Source organism: Zonotrichia leucophrys, chromosome 11 (assembly GCF_028769735.1).
Source record: "Zonotrichia leucophrys gambelii isolate GWCS_2022_RI chromosome 11, RI_Zleu_2.0, whole genome shotgun sequence".
Lineage (NCBI taxonomy): Eukaryota > Metazoa > Chordata > Aves > Passeriformes > Passerellidae > Zonotrichia > Zonotrichia leucophrys.
In genome coordinates, this window is record NC_088181.1 from 12687304 (window position 1) to 12709306 (window position 22003).

The following is a 22003-nucleotide window of genomic DNA, read 5'->3' on the forward strand; positions in this document are numbered from 1 at the left end:
TGGCTACCGGCAGCGAAGGGGCGCGGCTCGGCCGGCTGTGGGGATGTTGTCGAGCAGCTGTGTTGAACTTTATTTATTAAACAACAGCGTCGCGGTTTTTTCCTTTTCTGCGCCTACTGACATCCTCACAACACTTGAGACGGCTTTTCAATATACGTGTCTCGGCAGAAAATAAAAGCTAGAAAAGAAGATACAGTATTCTTCCTTCAAGACAGCACAGGTCAACCTCTACACTTGTTCATTTTCTACATCTGCCCACTCGCAGTCACCGGCCAGCGCTCCGGCACGGCCAGGCTGCTCGCCCAGGCGCTTGTGAGAGCCCTGCAGTGCACAGGTTTAAAGGCTGCTTTTGGAAACAGGTCCAGCAAGACTGGCCTGGGATTTCCTCAGCAGGGCCAGGCAAAGCTGTTGCAAGCCACAGGCCCGAGCAGTAGGCTGAAAATCCTACACAGGCAATTCAATTGATCAGGGTTTCTGTGCAGGAGGATGGCACTGGGGCACGAAGACCGTGTGTCTCTGGGTATGGGCCTGTATCTCTGTCAGAAGGGCTGTGAGGCGATTCCACACATCCCCCCTCAGCCCCATCCCCTGGGTTTATTGCTGCAGGAGCGCTCTGGCCCCACAAGGACGGGGTTTGTCACGGACAGCAGCCGTGGTGGCGGCTCTGCTGTGCTGGCAGCCCGGGCCCGGCTGTGCTCCTGCGGCAGCAATCGCGGACTGGATGGCAACAGCCGAATAATGGTCAGCCAAAAGCAGCGCTGAAGGGTTGGGTTTCTTTGCCTGTTGTTGGTGTCCCATGGGACATCAGGGATCCGCAATCACGATCCCACAGCCCTGCCTGCTGCTAGCCCAGCTGGGCCACGGAGGTAACTGAACTGGTCTGTTTGCTAAATGAAAGCTTTCTGAGTTAGTGAGTGACTCGATTAGTGAGCTCTCCCGGGAGCCGGGCTCTCTGCACTGCCATCTGTTTTCAGCTAACTGGTACTGGATCCTGGATTGTATTTGTAGTCCAGTAAGAATTTTGTGCTGCTTAAAGCAGAGGCACTGCAGTGCTCTCGAGGTAGGGATGTGGTCTAATTTCTCTCCTTCTGTTTCTTAAAAGGAACCTAGAAAATCATGAAAATACGATTTATAGTAGTTTTGCTCTCACTGGTTTAAGCATAATTACAAAAAATGTATATTCTAGAAATTCATACATTACTTTTGCTTTGGTGATGTCTCACTGGATGTAAATGATGGCCTGTTATTTTCTTAAGAGTGTTTGAGTCCAGCCTGTTATAGTATCGCCTAGTTAGTTTATACCAATTTTGCCAGTGTAAAAAACAGAAGAAACATGGTACTGGTGGTAGTTGAAATTATGTGTTCCATGTGGAAAGGCAGAGCACCTCAGTGGTGTTTTTTCTGCCTGTTGACAAGGACTATAGCAGATACTAGCACTGGAGTTTCACTGAATCAAAGACTGGAGTATGGGAAGGAGATGTTTTCTTCCTTTCTACAACTGTACTCTTGCAGTTTGTAGAACCTTAAATCAATCAGACCCCAGTAAAATGGATGCTGTTCTGAAAAAGTGAGTTCTCTGCATAGCTCTTGGAGATTTCCAGCATCCTGAAAGGATCAGAAGGTTGTCATTTGCATTAAGCTATTTATATTTGTGTCAGCTTGCTGATGTGCAGATCTCCTCTGGTCTTTTACATTGCTCCGTCTATTAGGTTTATATCTGAACAGATACAGATATCATAAAGCTGATTTTTATTTAAATTTCAATGATTTGTGACACTCAGAGGCTGAACCTACACCAGGAAAAAAATTCCAAGATCTATAACCCTTGATATACTTACGTAAATTATAATTCCTTGATTGTTTCTAATGTGAAACTTCTTGGATTGTTAAAAATGTTTTGGGTTTGTTTTTTCCCCCAAATAGCTTTTACTGTCTACTGTACAACTCTGTTGACTAGCCAGGATAAATGAGGCAAGGCAATGTAACTGTCATCGCACTACAGCTATGATTAAATAAACTGTTTCTTAGGGTTAGTGCATCTGCTAGTAACCCTTGATATCTTTCTCTGCCAACACGTGTGAAGCCTGAAAATGAGCAGCCTAAGCAAAAGGGCTGGCTGTACACTGGATTGCTTCACATGGCAGAGGTGGCTGCAGAACCATGCTTAGTCAGGTTCGAGTGCTGTCTCAAGTATCTCTTCTCGAGGTGCAAGGAATGCATCTTCCTGAGTTTAGCGTCTTTGGTGCCTATTTCTGATTCTCACAGCTGTACTTGGAGCATAATGTGAGAGCATCTGTTGGCAGCATCTGCTATCAGAGATAATTAGGATGGGTCACTTGTTTCTTAGTTTGCTTTTCCAGCCGTCTGCATTTTTTAGTCTACATATCCTTTCTCATAATCATTTTCCTCTGAACAATCCCTCCCTCCTGAGGCCACATGTTACTTCAGAGATTCTGTGATAACGTTTAAGACTGTTACATATTCAGTCTTTTTGCATTTACTAAACCTGCATTTTTATAAATCTGTTTACTGTAGTAAGTTTGAAGAGTATAATCCTAACTTCTATTTAGTGATACAGTGATAGTGTTTACATGCTTCATATGCCTTTCTTGAGTAGATTTTGGGAGCTTAAAGCTTAAATCTTATCAAGAGACTGTCCTTTTTTTCTTCATTCTATCTCATTTTCCCTATGGAGTCTTTTACTTATCTATAGTACTGCTGGGGTTTTTCTGTAAGAGGATCCATACTCAGGACTTCTGGGTTTAGACAACAAAAGAAATCTGATCAGAAAATTCCATAACTTGTTTTTTCTTTTCTTTTTTTTTTTTTTGTAGCTGGCCTATAGTAAATATTTTAAAGTTTATCCTGGAAGATGAGCTTCATCAAATAGATGCATATTCTGTAGAAGAGAGAATGCCTTTTGTTAGACATCTGAACGAAGTCCAGAGGATCATCTCTCCACAATGTAAGTATAGTGTAGAAATATGGATTTTGTGTGTGTGGCTTGATGTAATAGAAGATTCATTTTCACTTCTTGGAAGTGTAGTATGCAATTTGTTCTGCCACATTGAACATGATAAGTTATGTCTTGAGATGCTATAAATGGTTTGAATTTTGGTAGACTGTAAAGCTAATTTGTGTTCCTCTGCTCTTTTTCTGCAACTGGAATGACATTTATTATTTGAGGCACTTACAGCAGATGTGGTAAAACTTCACTGTCATATTCCATCTAACACTTCATAAGACAGGCTTCTTTTATTCAGAATAACTTAATCTCTTATTTAGTTTATTGTTCTTCTTTACACAGCTGTAACACTAGAGGCACATCAGTTTCTGAGCAAGAAATCAAATCCAGCAATCCAATAAGAATCTGCATTTCTGCTGCTTCAATAATTTTCTATTTGTGAATGAGGCTGTGATAGTTCTTAGGGAATGTGGCTGAGCCTGTGGTGCTGAACTGGCTCTGCACTTACTGTGCTGAATTGGCTTTTACTCAGAAATTAGGCCCAGCCACCCCCAGCCCTCTGATAACTGAGGATCTGCTGGAATGCAAGGGAATTTCTTTTCTGCCAAACTTGCTTACTCTTAGCACAAGAAACTCCCTCTTCAACTTCTTGTTCACTTTTTTGACACTTTTTAAAAATAGGGTATGGATTCTTGCTCAGTCTTGAACCGTATGTATTCAGCTTCTCCATTTTCTAGTCCTTCCCATTTAATTCCCCAGTAGAGTCTTCTCAGCCTCTTAATCCCCATGTTCTCCTACACATTGTATTTGGTTTTCTAAAAGCTGTCAGGGAACAAATTTATTCACCTGATTTTGCCTTGTTTTCAAGGCTGCTTTAGGCCTTCTAATGTCACTCCTGGCATGAGAATAGAGTGACAACATTGTCTTCTTTTACTGACTCTCAGGTTGAAAGTTAAGTGTTTAGAACAAGGACATTTTTCTTTGAAATCTTAGATTCATGCCAAAAACATCAGACCACAACAAGGCTCATAGGAAAACCAAACTGTTTGCTACTAACAATGCAGAGAAGCCAAGACTGGAAGCTGGATTTGTTTCATTTCTTTTGGAGGTAGTGGTGTGGGATCTGTGCTGTGGGCAGGCAAACCTTGAGAGGTGATGGGGCCACTGTTGCTGTGTGCCTGCTCATTCCCCGTGGGTATGGCCCCATCTCCCTCCCTGGCTGGCAGCTGCCACCTCTCAGTGGGGCAGCCCTGAGGTGTGATACCAGCTGTGATGGGTGCAGGGCACAGTGGGACAGCTTGTGCTGCTGAAACAGCTGCATTGCTGTGGCAGCTTCTGAGAGCTGGCATCCAGTCCCTTGTTTGAGCTGCTCTGTCACAGCCTGCTTTGTGCCAGACTCAGGAGTAGGAGGTTTGTTGGCTTTTGGAATGATGAGCCATGTACATTGCTGGCTTGCCAGGAGATGCTGTATTTCTTGCTGTATTTCTTGTTGTTTCCAGCCATCACTTTGGGCATTTGTTTGTTCAGCTTGAGATCCTATTCACAGCAGCTGCTGTGAGGGTTGTTTGCCTTCAGTCGTCTGCTTGTCCTGCAGGGTTAAAGTTGATACTACTTTTGCATAACAAGGATTCCTTCCAGCCTAATAAGTACTTCTTATGAAAAACAAACAAAAGAACCACAAGAACACAAATCTGATTATAGCTTTTTGCTCACATAGCTCCACCCTACACCTGTTTCCAGAAGGGCATATACTGAAATAACATGGCAAACTCTCTGTTAAGTAAACTTCTCTTGCTTTTGTCTCTGTAGTATTGCAACTACACCAGAGAAGTGGGAGATAATTTCTCTTGAGGTTTTTGGTTAATCATCTTCTGAGGAAAAACACTGTTTTTATATAAACACAGAATTTAAATGGATTCTTTATATTTAATTATTTGTACTCAGGTTATCAGTACCTTTATAAAACAAAATTCATTGTTAATGCCCTTATAACTGAAAATCCTGAACCCACTTTCCTGTTGCTTCAATAAACTGTGCTATTTATGAGCCTGTAATCATGGCAGTTCTTATTGAATTCAACCAGACCTGTAGTGCTGAATTGATTCTAATCAAAAATCAAACTTGGTCACACCCAGCCCCTCTGTGGACCAGCTGGAAAGCAACGGGGGTGTTTATTCTGCTAAATTTCTATTCCCTTAATGCAGAACTCACTTGTAGCTGCTGATGCTTAATGAAGGCACTTGCTGCTGTACACTTTTCAGTAGCTCTTTACTTAAGGGGAAAGTGGATGTAGCAAAAGCTTTACAAGCATCTTGTGTAAGCAGAAAGTTTGGATTGAAATGTCCCACTGTGGCTGCAAATTTTTGCCATGACTGTTGTGATGCCCATGTACTTTAGGTTTTATTTAAGCACTGTCAGGAGGAGCTGACTGAGCTGCTCTGTGTTATCAGGCATTCAGTAATTTAGGCAAGCCCAAAGAAGGAAATCTGACCTTTTCACATCTCTCTAGAGTTTGTTAATGAAGAGTGTTGAAGGAAAAATAGTATATCACTTCTACTGGATATGGCACTCTTTACAAAACAAATGTATGAAAATCTATTAAATATGCTTATTTTATCTGTTTAACACCTTGGATTAGTCTAGCTTTTAAAAGTCTTTTCTGGTAACACATACCTAAACTTATATTCTTATCTTTTCTAGTAGAAATCTTTACAAAATGCACTGTGCCTTTAAATCAAGGTGAGAGAAACTTAAACAAATAATCATATTTAATAGTATCTAATAATAATAGTAGCTTAGCCAGGTAGTGATGTAGATTCATTATGCAAATATTGCCTGAATGGAACTGTGTAAAGATGCTTGTACTTTTGGCCTTTGGTATGCTGTGTGTAGATTTTGCAGATCTTCAAAATATTGGAAGGTGGCTTCTGTTGGAGATAGGCAAGCAAGCTCATTTCTCATGACTCCTACATTGGTGAACATCTGTTGTGGGTATTTTTTTCAACGTGGCTTTAAAAGTATTTAGGAAAGATGTTGTGTAACACAGGTGAAAAATGTTCCTATTTAGTCTCTAGTGTCTGGCTGTAGTCTGGTGGCTTTTCCTAGTCCCACTGCCTTCCCTTTGAGTGAGACTTGAGTCCCAACATTAAAATGGAAGACAGTTCAGGTGAGAATCCTACAAAAATAATATTCTGTGGATTGGAATAGATTAATGGGCTGCTCTCAGTAGAATAATTCTGAGAAGTTTGCAGCCCAGTTTAACCAGCCATATTCTTAGCATTTTTTACATGTCTAAGAAATACACTCAGAGAAATGAAAACTGGGGCGGGGGGGGAACCCCTTGCTTTAAGGAACTGTTTTTATCATTTTTAGCAGCATTGTTAAGCAGTAAAGTAGTGAAACTTGGTGACATTCTAGTACAGTTCTGCAGTCTGTGCTGCTCCTTAATTGATTTTCCAGTTGGTTGCAGATGACTACACCAAGGGTGATTGTAGAGAGAAGCAGTTTTACCAACAGATGCAGAAAGAATCAGACACCTTCTGACTGTCATAGCTGCCACCAGCAAGGAGGAAAAGTAGGTTTCTGTTAAAGGGTTTGGCTAACTCTGTTACAGAGATGGTAATTACATAGGTAGGTGTAGCCCAGTTCAGAAATGTGACCCTGCAAATATGTAGATAATATTTGAAGATCATGCCTATTTAATGTTTCTGGATCACCTTAAAACTTGTGATTAGTTTTAAAATTTCTTATGCATCTAGGCAATATCTTTTGCAATATTGAATTCCCTTCCTCCTTACTGATTTCCAAATTTGATGTATGTCCTTCTGATAGTGATATGACTGGAACTACAACAGAGATTCTTGCTTCTGCTTCATGGAATGTTGCACATGTGTAACAGTACACAATCTCTTCAAATGAGAGTTAGAAATTCTCTGCTACTATCACAGTTTAGTGATCTATTGAAATGTTTAAGCACAGGAATCCAGACAGAACTACAGCTGCTGCAGCTGGGTTGGTTAATGTGTCTGAAATTCAAAGATCATGTGGAATCATTGGAGCAGATTGTAAATGGACTTAAAATTAAAAAAAAAAATTAAATAGCAAAGCTGAGAAATTAATTTGTTTTCAGTTGTTTTAAACCAAATATGTGGGTTTATTATGTATATGAGACACTTTGAGAACTGCTTAAAAAAGTAGGTGTATTCCAATATAAAAAAATTAGTTCTTCCTTGGCTATCTACTGTTCCACTCATAATTTCAGGATCAGTGTGAACAAACATTTTTGTTGATGAAGCAAATGGAACTTGTGACTTTCCTCTCTTTATATTGCTAAGAAATGTAGTCTTCCAAGTTAAATTACTAAAATCAAGTTATCAGTAAAATTCTTAAAGGTTAACATTCAGCATCAATCCTCAGAACATATGTATTGCTAGTTTTAATTTTTGAGCTATCTTCAGTATTTTTGCAAAAAAACAGGCTACTAACAAAATTACAGTAATGTCAGTGTAATAGTTCATAATCGACAATATTCTTTTCAGCTGCATCTTTCTCAGTATGCTAGGATCATGAAATAAAATCAGATTATAAATATAAATTTTAATAATTTTTCACTCTAGCACTAAAATGTGATCAAGTAGGAATCATTAACTAAAAATCTTCCTCTGATGTATATTACAGCTTCCTACTGTAGCAAATACTTTCTTTTCTGCATAGCTTAAAATAGAGAACACAGATACCTCCCATTTGTGTAGAAGGTGTTTCTGATCAAAGAGCACATTGTTCTGTGGATTTCTCAGCGCTCAGCATTGGACTTGGTACTTGTGGCTTCTGGTACATACAAGGTGGCAACAGCACAGCAATGGGAAACAGACTTTTAGTTTTATATAACCAACTTCTCTTTCCTTCAGGGGATTATTCTAGAATTATAGGCAATCACTTACAGGAACCTGAACATGAGGTGAAAATAAGATACCTCACATAAGTCAGGTCTCACACCTGCACTCCACTAAGTTAATTCACTGTTTTGTATTCTTGAACAGCTCAACATAGCATTTGCCTCTTGCCCTGTAATCAGACTTCATTATTCTATCTAGAGATACTTTAAGTTGGTTGAGAGATGTTGCTTAAAATATTCTCCATTCAGAACTGCAGTTTAAATTTCTTTCAACGCCTTTAAATTTTAAACACAGATTCATTGCACTTCTGGGTAACAGAATTTGACCTAGTTAAAATGAGACAGCTTTGAAATAGTTCACTGAATTAATTTCTAATAATGCATAATACATATAGTGATTCAATGTCTGTCCTGGATTGCTGCTTACATGGCATAAAATGCACTTAACAGACTCACATACAATAATTAAATGATAGGAAATTATATAGTAATTGCCTAATTATAATTTCAGTTTCTTGTGTTGATTCTATGTAACTAAATAAAAATGCATTTTAAGATTTATCTCTATTTGTTCCAGAACTTTTTATTGTAAATTTACAAATTTCACATATTTCCATGTATCAGGAACACAGTAACAAAAATGCAATTTCTCCTGGAGCAAAAGTAACTGCTCTGTTCTTCAGTTAAAAATATTCTGAAATTAAGAAAAAATCTGTACCAACCTATTATTTTGGGTGTTTGTGAATGACTTTGTGTAGAATTGGGAATCTTTATCTTGTTCATGATCTAAAGTTAAAACTGACCAATAATGTTTTGACAGGGGGAAGGAGAACTAACAGCTTTTCATTTATATTTCAAATTGAGTTCATATACTGGTTCTATATCAAAACTAACCTCTGCAGCTACAGGAGGGCTGGGTCAATACTGAGCTTTAAACATCTCACCCTGTTATATTGCACAGACTCAAGAGCTGTATTTTTCTATCTGTCTGGAGAAGGGCAAAGTCGATGAGAACACCAGTTTGATAAAGCCATCTCTGATCTCTGGAGCACATCATGGTGTGCCTGTGCAGGATGCACTGGCTCTCATAGCCAAAGCTCTTGGGGACAGATCTGCTGAGTGCACCAGGGTTTCACACAAGCCAGCTGGTCTGGTAGGTGACTGCCCAGCATGGGAGCTGTGAGATGTGCAGTGTGCCTCTGGACATGAGACACATTTCTGTTACAAGCAGGAAATTGCTGGGATTGGTTGGAGTTGAACCCAGTAAGTGACTCTGCACCTACCAGATAATTGAAGGTATTCTTTTTTTTCTCTGAAATACAACTTTGAACAACTTTTAAATCTGATTTAAGCTTGCTTATGCATAAGAAATAATCGGTAAATAAATGACAGGCACTAGAGATAAAATGTTTGTGTATAAAATGCTGGCATGTCTATTAATGGGCATGTGCACCCTGCAGTATGTGCAGATATTCTTCACAAAATTAGACAAGTTCTAAGGAAATATACACATGTCCCTAAGGGGAATTGCTCTCTCACAGGTTACGTTTGCAAAGTGTTTGATCATCTGCTAATTCTGTTGAGGATTTAAGTTGTAATAGCACTGTACACAGAAATGCATTTAAGTTAGTGATATCCATCAAAATAAAATACAGTTCTTGGTTTAACAAGAGTTAGACTTGGAATGTTGGTATCATTTTGTCTGTAGAACTACTCTACAGAAAATTCTTTGATGCTCTTGTGTTAAGAAGACTGTGAGATTCTCACAGGCTTCTACTTATGCTCCTAGTTTCTTTTGAAGAGTTGCTCACTACTTCTGTTTATTTAGACTCAGACTTAGTGAACAAACTCATCCTTTACCTGAAGATGAAGACAATCTCATGAGGATGTGAGGCCATGGACAGGCACTGCCATCCACACCTTGAACACACCTTCACCTCCTCTGCTGCCAAGCAGTACTGCTATCTTAGGCTAGTCATCCTTTCCTGAGCTTAAACCTTGACTTGGGTGAAAGGCTGTCAGGGGCTCTTCTTCCAGCACTCTTTCAGCTTCATATTTCAAAGTAATTCATTCTCTTTCTGTGACTGACTTGATCCCTTGCCACAGTACATTTATTCATAGAAGTAGAACAAAACATAGTAGATACTACATGAACAGCAATCAAGTAGACGTGTGAGATGTGGAAAAATCTGAACTTGCAAATATTTGGCAGTGATCAAATAATAGTTGAAAGAGTGGAACTCAGCCATGCTATTTTCAGAGCAAATGTTATGTGAAAGAATTGGAGAGTAGGGGAGTATACTATTCTTTATCTAAAAATGAATTCGTTCTAACGTTATAAAAGCATAAGAACATAAAACTCATCTTTCATGTCCTTAGTCTGAAATCAGATTCAGCTACTGTCCTTGCATCTGTTTGAAGTTGGTATGGGTTGAGGTGAACACCTGGCTATTTTAGAATGCTTTTTTTCCTCCCCTGTTGTGAACTTTTCCCATTCCACAAAGCTTTCTTTTTTAGTTACCAAGTTGGTTGCAATTCTTTTGAGTTACTGAAGCTCATGGGGAAACCAGAAGGGCAGCAGAAACGGTGAGGGCGGTTCAGGTTTTAAACATGAATATTCTCGGATGCATAGAATTAGAGTATAGTGTTTTGTTGTAAATTAAATACTGCTTTAATGATTGAAAGTTATGGGGAAGTCAGCAGAAAAATATTGTGACATCTGCTTAATTGGATTATTTTCTTTTATTAATCGCTGGTGTAAAAAGAAACTACATGTACACTCTTGGCAGCTATTGATGTGCTGACTCTGATTCCTTGGATGAATACCAGGCACAAACTCTATCAAAACTAGTGACCTACATTATGGTCATGGATTAAATCCTTGCTTAGAACCAGCCTCAGATGACATCTGTTTGTCATGAACTAAAATCTGGCTTTAACTTTTCATACCAATTGCACTTCATTTGTCAGTTTAACTTGTGTGCAGGTTAACATTAATATCAGAGAGTTTGGCTTTGTAGTGTGCTCATGCTATGATTAGTAACCCTGCAGGTCAGTGTGCTCTGTTGTTAATACCTATGGGACTGGTAGCTCAGTGCCTGTACATCTTTGAAAGTCGGGCACTGAATGAGAGAGGCCAAGGCGTTTGTAGCTCTTGGGCTGTGGTGCCACGGCTTTGGCTGCACATTGCTGTATCTGCTTTCAGTTACTGTTTTCAGGCATTGCTCAAGCCTGGTGGTTTTAGACCTTCACAGTTAAAGGAGTGTCCTGTACAAACCAAGGTGGATGTTACTGTTTGTTTTAAAGCACTTGACAACAAAACACAAAAACTATTTCCAAACAGGACTCTCAGATGCAAAGGAAAATCCTCGACCTCTTCTTTTAGCACCTGTTAAAAGGTTTGGACTTCTGGGATGTTCTTCATATCAACCTGCAGAATGGCCACAGCTTGGAGGGACACCTGCCCTTTTGCCACCAGGTGAGTGACAAAGACCTGTAGCTGTTGGGTTTAATAACTGTAAATAATTTTTGCTTAGAACCTGATGCTGACAACTACACAGCTACTCTGGCTTGAGAACTTAAATCATTTAAATAACGATTTAAAGGAATTTTCATTTAAATAGTGAAAACAGCAGCCATGTCAGCCTGAAAAGTACTGTTTCTATGTTGAAAATAATTCCTTCCTTCCCTTCCTTCCCTTCCACCCTCCCTTCCTCCCATCCCTGCCCCTTACTCAAAAATTCACCACCATGTGTTTATGCTAGAAGGGACTAAATAACCATGTTTTCAGGCCAAAATAAAACTTTGTGAGTTTTTATGGTCCCTCTGACTTCTGTCATTCCTATCCAGCCATGGGCATCTATGCAACTGCCTGGTACTTTCCCTTTCAGGGATGCCACAAGGACATGAACACACAAAAGTGGATATCAAATCATTAGGTTTCATAATACAAAAAAATGAAGCATTAAGGTGGCAATTAACCTTTCACTGATGAAAGAGGGGATTGATTTTTAGATGTAGGCATATATGGGAAGGATTACCAAATCCTAAAACTGCCTTACAGTGTTCGTTGTTTTTTGTCACAGCCATTCGTGTTAAACCACTGCAGCACCAATGGGGAGCTTCAGCTAAGAAGACACTGACAGCACTGAGAATGTGGAAGTCCTGTAACCACCATCACACCCTCTGTCACCTGCGAGAAATGAAAAATTGAAGAAGGCTTTTCCTTTAAAACAAATGCTCATGAATGTCACTGCTGCACCTTTGTGATTTTAAATTCAAGTTGTAAACAGTCACAGAATAAAGTTGTGTGTTTTACTCAGTTGCCACCAGTTTCAGCCTGTGTTTGAGCTTCTTCAGACTATTCAGATTAGAATGGGCAGGTCTCATCAGACCTGGCTTTCTCTGCATGTTGGGTAGGATGGAATTTCTCTTAATTCATGGAAAGTCCCTCAGTCATTTCTGCATTTTACATTAGAGAAATGAAGGTGAAGACTCTGACCAAGAATTTGTGGTGTGAATTTCTGGTCTGTTAACTGACAGTTTGAAACAGTTTTATAGCAGTCTCTTGAATGTGTCTCTTGCAATTTGCTTGTAATTGGATATTTTTAATTTTCAACTGCTTTAGCTTCTATTATAAGTTGAAACTATAACAGTGGGAAAACTAAAGAAAAAAATGGAAATAATTATAATTAGACAAGCAGTGAAGTAAAATAATGTGAAGAACTGCCTTAATTTGTAGTTACATACATTCCAATCAAATATCAGATTTAAACATTTTTAACATCCATTCCACAAAAATGCCAAGTATGCTCGGACTTAATACATGTAAAATAAATGGCAGATGCTCTGCCAAAATATTTAACATTAGGTTTAAAGTATGGCTTATAGATTGAACATAAACAAACATGCCAGCAATGCTGTTCTTGAAATTTTATGAGCATTTTTCCAACTTCTGAGAGAGACAATTGTTCTGACATAGAAAATAGTTTAGAAGTATGTGAAGTATATGTCTAGTTACTGAAAGTAACTTTTGTAATGCATTAAATACATCATTATCTGCAACTATAATAGGCATAGTAACTTTGCAGAAATTAGTGAAACTTTAAAATGATTGCCATATCTTTAAAAATGTGAAGTACCTTTTGCTTTATATTTCTGGTGTGTGACAGCTGTTTTTCATTATAGTAGGAGAAAATTTCCACTGGTAGTGAATAGCAAAGAACATGACTAGTATGTGTTCTTATCAGTATTTCAGAGTAATTAAATTGTTTGGTTCTTTTTGCAAGACATTGTCTGATGTCATCACAGTGTATTGTGTAGTGCAGCACTTCACTGTCTAGGTTACACAGTGACTTCAGTATTATGTTTTTCTGATAGTGCTTGCTAGATTTTCTCTATCACAACTCATTGTCAGATGAGTTTTCATTATTAAATTTATTCATCCTATGAATTAGATCAATTCTTTTTTTTTCTTTTTGCCAAGAAACAATACCAGCTATAAATCTTAATGGAACAAAATTGCTCTGCAGTGCAAACCATAGAAAATAGTCCTGTGCTTGAGAACTAAGTGGTGTCTTTCTGTAAGACCTGCCAATTTATTTTTATCTTGCAGTTTTTTTCATTCATTCATCATTTTCATTAATACATTAACTAAACCCTTAGGAACTACCTGTCAGCCCAGGACTAAGTAATAATGTAGCTCACTATTTTTCAAGAATGTAATACCAATTTTTAAGAATGATTTGTGATAAGTGATAGTGTAATAGTAGTGCTGTCATTGAATAGGTAAGTAACCCTCAGAATTATTGAACCTCACCTAAGTTCTAACTATGAATTTATTTAGCTGTTGGTACTACAATGTCTGAGGGCTGCACACACTTACAAATTGCCCTGCTGGTGTCCATGTGAGATAGGAGATTGCATAGGCTTTCCCAGGGGAACCTGGAAGCTTGTTTCAGAGTCTGGAATTGAACTAATTCTCTTGAGCCCCACAGTAGGTCCTTAATCACAAAATCATTCCCCACTTCCCCCAAAGGGATTAAATGTAATAACTTGTATCATTTAAGGGCTTTTCTTTTTTAACACTTGAGGTTGAGGGTTTGAGGTGAACTTTGCTAAAGAGTTAGCTGTCAGGGTTAGAATTTCTCTTTCCAAAGAGGGGGAGAAGGAAGCTGAGATGGTGCTCTGGCACATGGGGATTGATCAGGCGCTGCTGGCCCTGCAGTGGCCTCCAGCTCTGAGTGGCACCCTGACAAACACTAATCCCTCTGTGAACTGAGGAAAGTGCTCAAACCAAGTATCCCAAGGAAACAGAGTGAAAGATGTGCACACCTGCGCTGTGAAGAAAAGAAACATGTAAAAGGGAAAAGGAATAATACATTGCCATTTTAGGAGTCGGCTTGGGCCTCTGCTTTCACATATGAATATAGGAAATTTAAGGGAGCTAAAAAACACAAAACCAGTTTATACCTGCATTTGGACACAAGTGGAGCCCTTCTGTGGATGCTTACTTTTCAAGTGAATTAGCTTAAAGTTAGTGTTTTTAACATCAAATTAGTGTAAAACTAAATTCAGCACACCTGTGCACAAAGGAAATAATGTTTGAAATTTCAGTGATTTAAATACAGGAAAAAAACCCACACAAACCAACCAAGCCAAAGAAACAAACCCAAGCCTTGCAGAATGTTATCATCTAAGTGAATTGTAATTTATTTTTCTGAGAAAACTTCTGAGCAGCATATGTACCTCTTTCATTGTCCTGCTATTTTCAGATTCTCACAAATGGTCTTAATCACTTTTAGGCAAATAAAAATACTTGGTTTTCCTTCAAGTAGGTGTTTGGGTGAGGTATATTCTTTTAAAATCGATTTAAAAGGCCAGTGTTCCTTAAACATTCATAGTGCTGGCAAGTGTGGAAGAAGAAAATATGAAGCACAGTAGAGGTGAATAAAGTGAAAGAGAAGGTAAACGGAACCGTGGACAGTTCCTAAGTCCTACTGCACATTGAAAGGGCTGGCAGTGCTTCCCTCAGGGAAGAAGTGCTGCAGTGGTTGAGGCGTGGTGTGAGGGAGGTGGGCACACAGCAGTGCCCAGCCTGGTGTGAGGGAGGTGGGCACGCAGCAGTGCCTAGCCCGGTGTGAGGGAGCTGGGCACACAGCACTGCCCAGCATGGGAGGGAGATGGGCACGCAGCACTGCCCAGCCTGGTGTGAGGGAGCTGGGCACGCAGCCCTGCCCAGCATAGGAGGGAGGTGGGCATGCAGCACTGCCCAGCCCGGTGTGAGGGAGGTGGGCACGCAGCACTGCCCAGCACGGTGTGAGGGAGGTGGGCATGCAGCACTGCCCAGCATAGGAGGGAGGTGGGCACGCAGCACTGCCCAGCCTGGTGTGAGGGAGGTGGGCACGCAGCGCTGCCCAGCATAGGAGGGAGCTGGGCACACAGCACTGCCCGGCATAGGAGGGAGATGGGCACACAGCACTGCCCAGCCCGGTGTGAGGGAGATGGGCACACAGCATTGCCCAGCATAGGAGGGAGGTGGGCACACAGCACTGCCCAGCATGGTGTGAGGGAGATGGGCACACAGCATTGCCCAGCATGGGAGCACCTCCTCTGACCAGGAGCATGAGGGCTCCAGCACAGCCCACCCTGGGCCCCTGCTTGTGGAAAGCAAAGTGGAAAGATCCAATTCCCACTTGGCTGCTTTTGCTGCTCGTTCTTGAGTCACCTGGGAGCTTCCTGAGGTGCCGCTGCTCCCCTCAGAGCCGCGGCCGTGTGGAGTGTGGGGCTGTGTGACGCAGCCGCCTGGCTGAGGCCAGGGTGGAGAACATGAACTGTCTCCATTTTCTGTCCTCAAACCTCTGTTACACCTGAGGATGGGAACAAACTCCATGTTTGACCAGCATCAGGGCCCACGAGAGGGCTGCTGAGGGCAGAAAATTGCTCTCAACACATCCTTTGATCAATCTGCTGTTTGTTTTCTGAACTGCTTAGCTGGACAGGAGTCGCTTGAGGCCTACATTGCGTTTTACCAAAAAGAAAACATATCAGGTGAGATTTTAACCAGAACCCTGCTCCAGTGATCAAGTAGAAAGAGGAATGATAACTTTCATCTATAGTTAAGGCTAAAATATTGCCCAGAGTGCTTGAATTATTGACTTTCTTCATATCGCCAGTACTGCCGTTGATTTCCACTTCCTCAGGTCTCATGTGGTGATATATTTTAAAGGCACTGTATTTCTCATTCTGCCCTCTTACATCTTTAGCTGGATTTACTTTTCTGACAGAAAACTTGTATTTAAAATATTTTTCAAACACTAGTGCTATTCTGACTTGCTTTTGAACTCAGATATTATACATGGACTAAATGAAAATGTTGTTGAACTGTAGTCCAGCTGCAGAGGCCTGCACCAGTCGTGGAGGGCAAGGAGGCATCTGAAGCTGGTGTCCTGCTGGAGCAGATCAAAGTGACACAGGGAGCTTTGCAGCTGCTGCAACCCAACCAAGAAGGAGGAACCAGTGCCCTCACTTTGCCTTTCATTTCCATGGACACAATGCAGGTGGCATGCTCTCTACCCACTGCAGACTGAGGAGGAAAGTTCACCGCTCCCTTTGCCTGACTTTTCTTTTATCCTGTTGCTTCACCAGCTGGCAGCTGGTGACAGGCAGGTGAGCGTTGTGCCAGGGTGGGCAGCTCTCCCACACTACCTGAAGGGTGCCTGCTGCTGCAGTGCCAGGAGAAGGACCCTGCTGCAGGGAAGAATGTCTTCATGATATATTTGTCTAAAGTAATCTGCAAGTTGTGAAAGAAGGCTTCAGTCACTGAGTTTTGCTTATGCTTGTTGCAAAGCTACAAGTAAAACCTCAGAAAATTGGTTTAGCTGTTTCTGTGCCTTGTGGTGCCCAGGCACAGAATGAATCCTGGGTGGGCTGTGGGAAAACCTGTCAGCTCAGTCCCCTCAAACACTCACATGGGCTGTGGGATTGAGAAAGAAGAGTTACTGGTTTATGAAGGTGATTTCTCATGTTTTCCAGCTGCAGAGCATGACTGAGAGACTGTGGTAAGACAGCAGTAAACTGTCTTTACTGTCTAAACAGTCTTTGCAACAGATGTGTTGAAAAATACAAATACTGGTTGCCTGAGTGATGAGGGCTGCTGCTTTAGTCTGAGTGCACTGATGATTAAAATAATTAATCATCAAGTTTCCATCATCTTGCACTGTCTGAGTGCATGATGATGGAAGCTTGGTGATTAATTATTTTAATGCCTTTAGATACTGTTCTTTTAAACATTTTGTAATTCTGCATTTTTTCTCTTTTTTTCATAGTTCTGTGCTACGTAGGGCTGAGCATAAGTTCTTTATTGCGTTTTTAGTTTGCTTTTTTGTTTTAATGAGTTTTACTAATGATGAGAGTGTTCTGTGGGTACCAGGCAGGATGCTGTTTCCTCTTGTGTTAAGAAATTTTCACATGTGCTTGGTTTTTCTTGGTTTGTGGGCTGAATAAATGGTGTGAGCCTAAGGCTCTTATCCTTTCTTTTGGGTTCATTTGTGTGTTGTAAACTTCCTACTATGTTTGTAAAAGTACATATTTTATTGGGTATTTCCCTCTTTGGTACTTTTTCCTTGTAATTCTTTTATAGCGTTTAATGGGGTGTAGCACTGTTGCAGAGGTAAGTGGAATGTGTAGAGGGAAGAAAAATTCCATTCTCAAGTCTGTTATGAATGAAATTATGTACAGTGTTGGCTTGACAGTACTTAAGCTACTTTGATGTCTTAGCAGCTTCTTAATATCTCTTCAGTGAGAACTAATTGTTCAGAAAAGTTCCCTGGCAAATTCTGGCATCAGTAATTATAATTCCTGATTTCCTGGGTAGATCTTAGACTCAAGCCTAAGACAGAAACTGAAGACTGTGGAGTTCTGGTTCATTTAGTTATGTTTAGTGCTGGTTTATGTATCAGGGCTACAACACTTAACAACACTAAAGCTGCAATATCAAGTTTCTAGAAGATGATGAACTGAGTCTCCAGTCCAGTCTCATCCAGTGTGAATTATGATGTTGGTGTATTCCCTAGTTATGGTTGTCCTCTGTTGTGTGTGACCATTGCTCACTTATTTGTGCAGCATGTTTGTGTCAATATATCTGGGATATTTTAAACTCAAAGCTGCCTTATGTAATAGAGGCAGAGGGTGTTGCCAAAATTGGAAAGCTCCTCAGTCAGCAACACACTGTAAATTTCTAAGACTGTGGTAATCCTGAGAGCTGAGATGTCACAAAAAGCATTATGTTCTTCCTGGAGTTTCTTGCCTATCCCTGTAATTTTGGGCAAATCAAGTAAAGTGTCTGTAACTGGATCCTGTTTGTGTAAAGATTTCTTTATTTTGAGTACCCAGGTTGGTATGCTGTCAGTGGATATCCCAAACCCTCTGACTCTTTTGTCCTCAGCCTCAATGACAAGAGATGAAGAAAAGTGGCTTCCACTGTGTGCTAAATGCTGGGTGATAATAGAAGGCACTCCAGTGGTCATAATCCCTATAGTAAAAAACCCCAAACTTGATGATAAATACAACTATGCTGTGTTCCTTATCAAATAGTCACCCAATTAAAGAAGTGGTGCATCTTTATTTAAATATATAATGTTGTAATCAGAGAATGTGCCAAACTTTACATGGGTATTGGAAACACCTTCAACTTGGACACAAATTAACACCTGAGCACTTTGTTCTGCATCTGTAAAGCTTCATGAGGTTTCCTAGGGTATGAAAAGCAAACAGAAGCATCACTGTATTGCTTTATTTAGCGTCAGTATTGCTTTACTGCATAGCTTTGCTTTACTTAGTAGCAATTTCCTTCATATTTCAGTGCAAACCAGATGTGGAACATTTTAGTGATGTCTGCTTTGGTCCTTCTTCTCTCTGTCTTTTGGAGGGAAGAGTGCTGGATTGTGTAATTTGTGTAAACTAATGAGCTGTAGTGAACTAAGACATATCACAGATGGCATGAATGGAAGTAGAAACTTCTTGGCAATGTATCTGCTGCCTCTTGTGAGCTACTCTGAAATTGCAACAGGATGTGTACTCATTTCTCATGAAAGCTGTGAGGCTTCAAGCTTCTTCATCTTTCACTGTAAGTTTAGGCTCTTGGCTAAATCTTTCTGAAATTCCAGCCAGTGACACCTGTGTGGAAAGGCAGGAGGCAGAGGCAGGCTGTGGGCAGACTGAGTTGGTTTGGCAGGCTGAGCACGGCCTCTGTACCATAGATTGGGCTCTTCTAAGTGATGGGAACCCTTTTGTGGCGAAACTTTCTGACAGCAAAGCAGCAATGTAGTAAATATTCAAGATTTTGCTTCTGAGTGACCTGGTTGGCTAAGTGGACTCAGTCAGTGAGCACAGGCACAGGCCAGAGCTGACTCTTGCGCATCCAAGCACAAAGAAAGCAAGTTGTGTTTCAGCTGGGACTTTGCACCTGTACTGACTGAGTGCTGTACTGGCTGCACTGAAACACACAAACCCAACCCTTGCATGGCTTTTTTTCTCTTTTGGTTCCATTAGCAGGAGGGAGAACACTTTTATGAGTGCTACTTTCGGAGGAAAATACTGGAATTGCCTGGCTTGAGTCCATATTTTAGGGAGGATTTGGAGATACACCAGTATTCTATTAGAGACCACAGAAATGAGCTATGGCTGTGAAAACAAGCCTCATGCTGTTAAAAGTATAAAGAAAAAAAAAAAAAAAAGTTGTTTGGATGTGATAAGTGTATCCAGGTACCTCAGCAGAGCAAATAACTAGGAAGTTCTTTACCCTTCCTGACAATGAAGCAATGTGCTTCAATATCCAGGGCCTGGCCCATTAAATCAGAGATTTCTCTTTTTCTTTTTTTTTTTCTTCTTGTCCTTGTTAGGTCTTGCTGAAACCACTGTTGATACGGTGTTTCTCTGATGCTTTTTCCCACAGTTTTTAGCTTGCAGGGGTGGTTCTACGTGGCTGAACGGGCAGAGTACTCAGATAATCTCACGGTGCTGGGCTCAGGGCCCTGGCAGTAGCCGGAGGGGTTTCAGTGCCCCCCGCCTGCCCAGCCGGGGCTGTCGCACGTTTCCTGAGCTCGCTGAACTGTTCCTTCGGTGCTTTTGTTTTCTCCAGCGCCGAGTCTTTCTTTCACAGGAATGCCACATGCCTGAGTCCTCAAGCAGTGACGTAAGGGGGGAGGGAAGGAGAAAACAGCTCTTTACATAAACTGCTCCGCGACTTTTTAAGTTGTTCGCACACGAATGTACCTGTGCCCTTTGCTTCCTCTGCCCCCTGCTCGCAGGGCCCCGGTACCAGCTCTCCAGCTTTGTGGGAAAGGGCCGTGAGGGTTAGGAAGCTGGGGTTTAAAGCGAGTGGGTCGTTAGGACAAGCGGGAAGTTGGAGGGCTGTTTAGACAGTTTTTGATAGGCGTTGCCAGGCGGGAGCAGCGCTCGGTGGGCCCCGCTTTATTTCAGGGCTTTGGCAGAGCCCGCAGATGTGGAGTTGCAGGTTAAGACAAAACCTACAGGAAATCCAGAGGCTGCCCGTGCCCGCGGGGCGGGCTGGCTCTGCAGAGCCCACGGGTGCTGCCCCGGGGAGGGTCAGTGCCCCTGCAGGAGGACGGAGAGGAGAACCCCGCTCCCCGAGCCTCCTTCCCGGGGCGGTGCCGGTGTCCGCCCGGCCCCTGCCCTGCTCCGCCTGCGCTGCCGCCCGTGCCCGCCAGGGGGCAGCCACGCACCGGGCAGCGGGCGGGGCGGGGGTTCCCGGTCCGCGCTGGAACCGTCGCGGCTCGGGCCTTTCCCGGCTGGAATATTCGCAGGGAGCCCGGGCCTTTCCCGGCTGGAACGTTCGCTGGGGGCCCCGGCCTTTCCCAACTGGAATATTCGCAGGGAGCCCGGGCCTTTCCCGGCTGGAACGTTCGCTGGGGGCCCCCGCCTTTCCCAGCTGGAATGTGCGCAGGGAGCCCTGGCCTTTCCCGGCTGGAATGTGCGCAGGGGGCCCCGGCCTTTCCTGGCTGTAGTGCTCGTAGGGAGCTCGGGCCTTTCCCAGCTGGAACGCTGACAGGGGGCCCCGGCGCTTCCCGCTGCAATGCTCGTAGGGAACCCGGACCATGGGGGATGGCCGGGCCGCAGGGAGCGCGGGCCAGGCAGGCTCAGCTAGACCCGTGCCGGGGGCGGGGGAGGCGGTCAGCGGGATCCTGGCGCTGCAGGACACATTTGGCTTCTGGAGCTGTCGGAAAAGAAAGGAGCGGGGAAAAGCAAGAAGGGGAATTATAATAATGCGTCTGAGCATTGTTCGGCTCGGTTGGGATGGTTCTCATATAGCTCGGGATGCTTATGTCAGTATAACATGATGGAAGGGCTGCATTGTTTCCCTGCTATCCATCTGTATCAGTACCGTATCCTAGGGTATTTTTAACCATTCAGTATGGAGTCTGCTCTGGCTGATGATTACAGAAAGAACAGAAAGGAAAAATAGAGCTGCATGACAGAGGACTTCCTTCCCCAGGCTGAGGGGTGTCCCGCACAGCTCCTTTCCCGTATCCTGAACACATCAATCAGAGCAGCTGGGGCTGTGTGTGGCGGGTCGGGGCGCGATGGGCGAGAGCCGCAGCCCCGGGGCCGGGCACAGGGAGCAGCTTTGTGCGGCTGCACTCCCAGGCCGGCCCGCGCTTCGGCACAAGAGGCGCCGGAAAGCTCAGCAGTACCGCGAGGCTGAGGAAATCACCAGCCCTCACTTGATTAAACTGGCATTTTGATTTAAAGCTGTTTTATTTGGGGAAAATCAAAGGTGGTCTTCTGTTTCTGCATCTGATCTCCAGCTGTTCTGCCACTGGGAGCTTGTGGAGATGAACTTGGAAGCAGAGGGGCAGAAAGTTGTTTATGGGTTGCAGTTTCTTTGTTTGGCTTCCTACCTGGAGCATTTATATGAGAACATGTAACAAAATGAAAAACTTGGTTCAAAAGATGGAAATTTCTATTTAAACATTGAATTAGATTTGGGGGAGAAATGGATACTCTTTGTTAGCTACCTCTGAGTTTTAAAAACAAGGAAACAAAATTAGAAACAACCCCCCCTGGCTCAGCCAACCACCCCAGCCTGTCCCAGAGGGGTGACTTCAGTGTTTAGGGACAGTGGG

The 22003-nt window shown here is 42.3% G+C and overlaps 1 protein-coding gene across 3 annotated transcripts in view; it reads left to right on the forward strand.

The window, feature by feature from the left end:
• Positions 1-54: 54 nt before the first annotated feature.
• The window catches only part of ZNF423 (zinc finger protein 423), a 280738-nt gene continuing 258789 nt past the window's right edge, over positions 55-22003 (forward strand). For 2 of the 3 annotated variants that reach the window (XM_064723039.1, XM_064723043.1), the window contains exons 1-2: positions 55-220; positions 2835-2965. In XM_064723039.1, coding sequence (XP_064579109.1) covers positions 2914-2965 — 52 coding nt within the window. In that variant the 5' untranslated portion in view covers positions 55-220; positions 2835-2913. Of the gene's footprint in view, positions 221-639; positions 867-2834; positions 2966-22003 lie in introns of those variants that run through there. The other variant, XM_064723040.1, reaches the window with a different exon arrangement.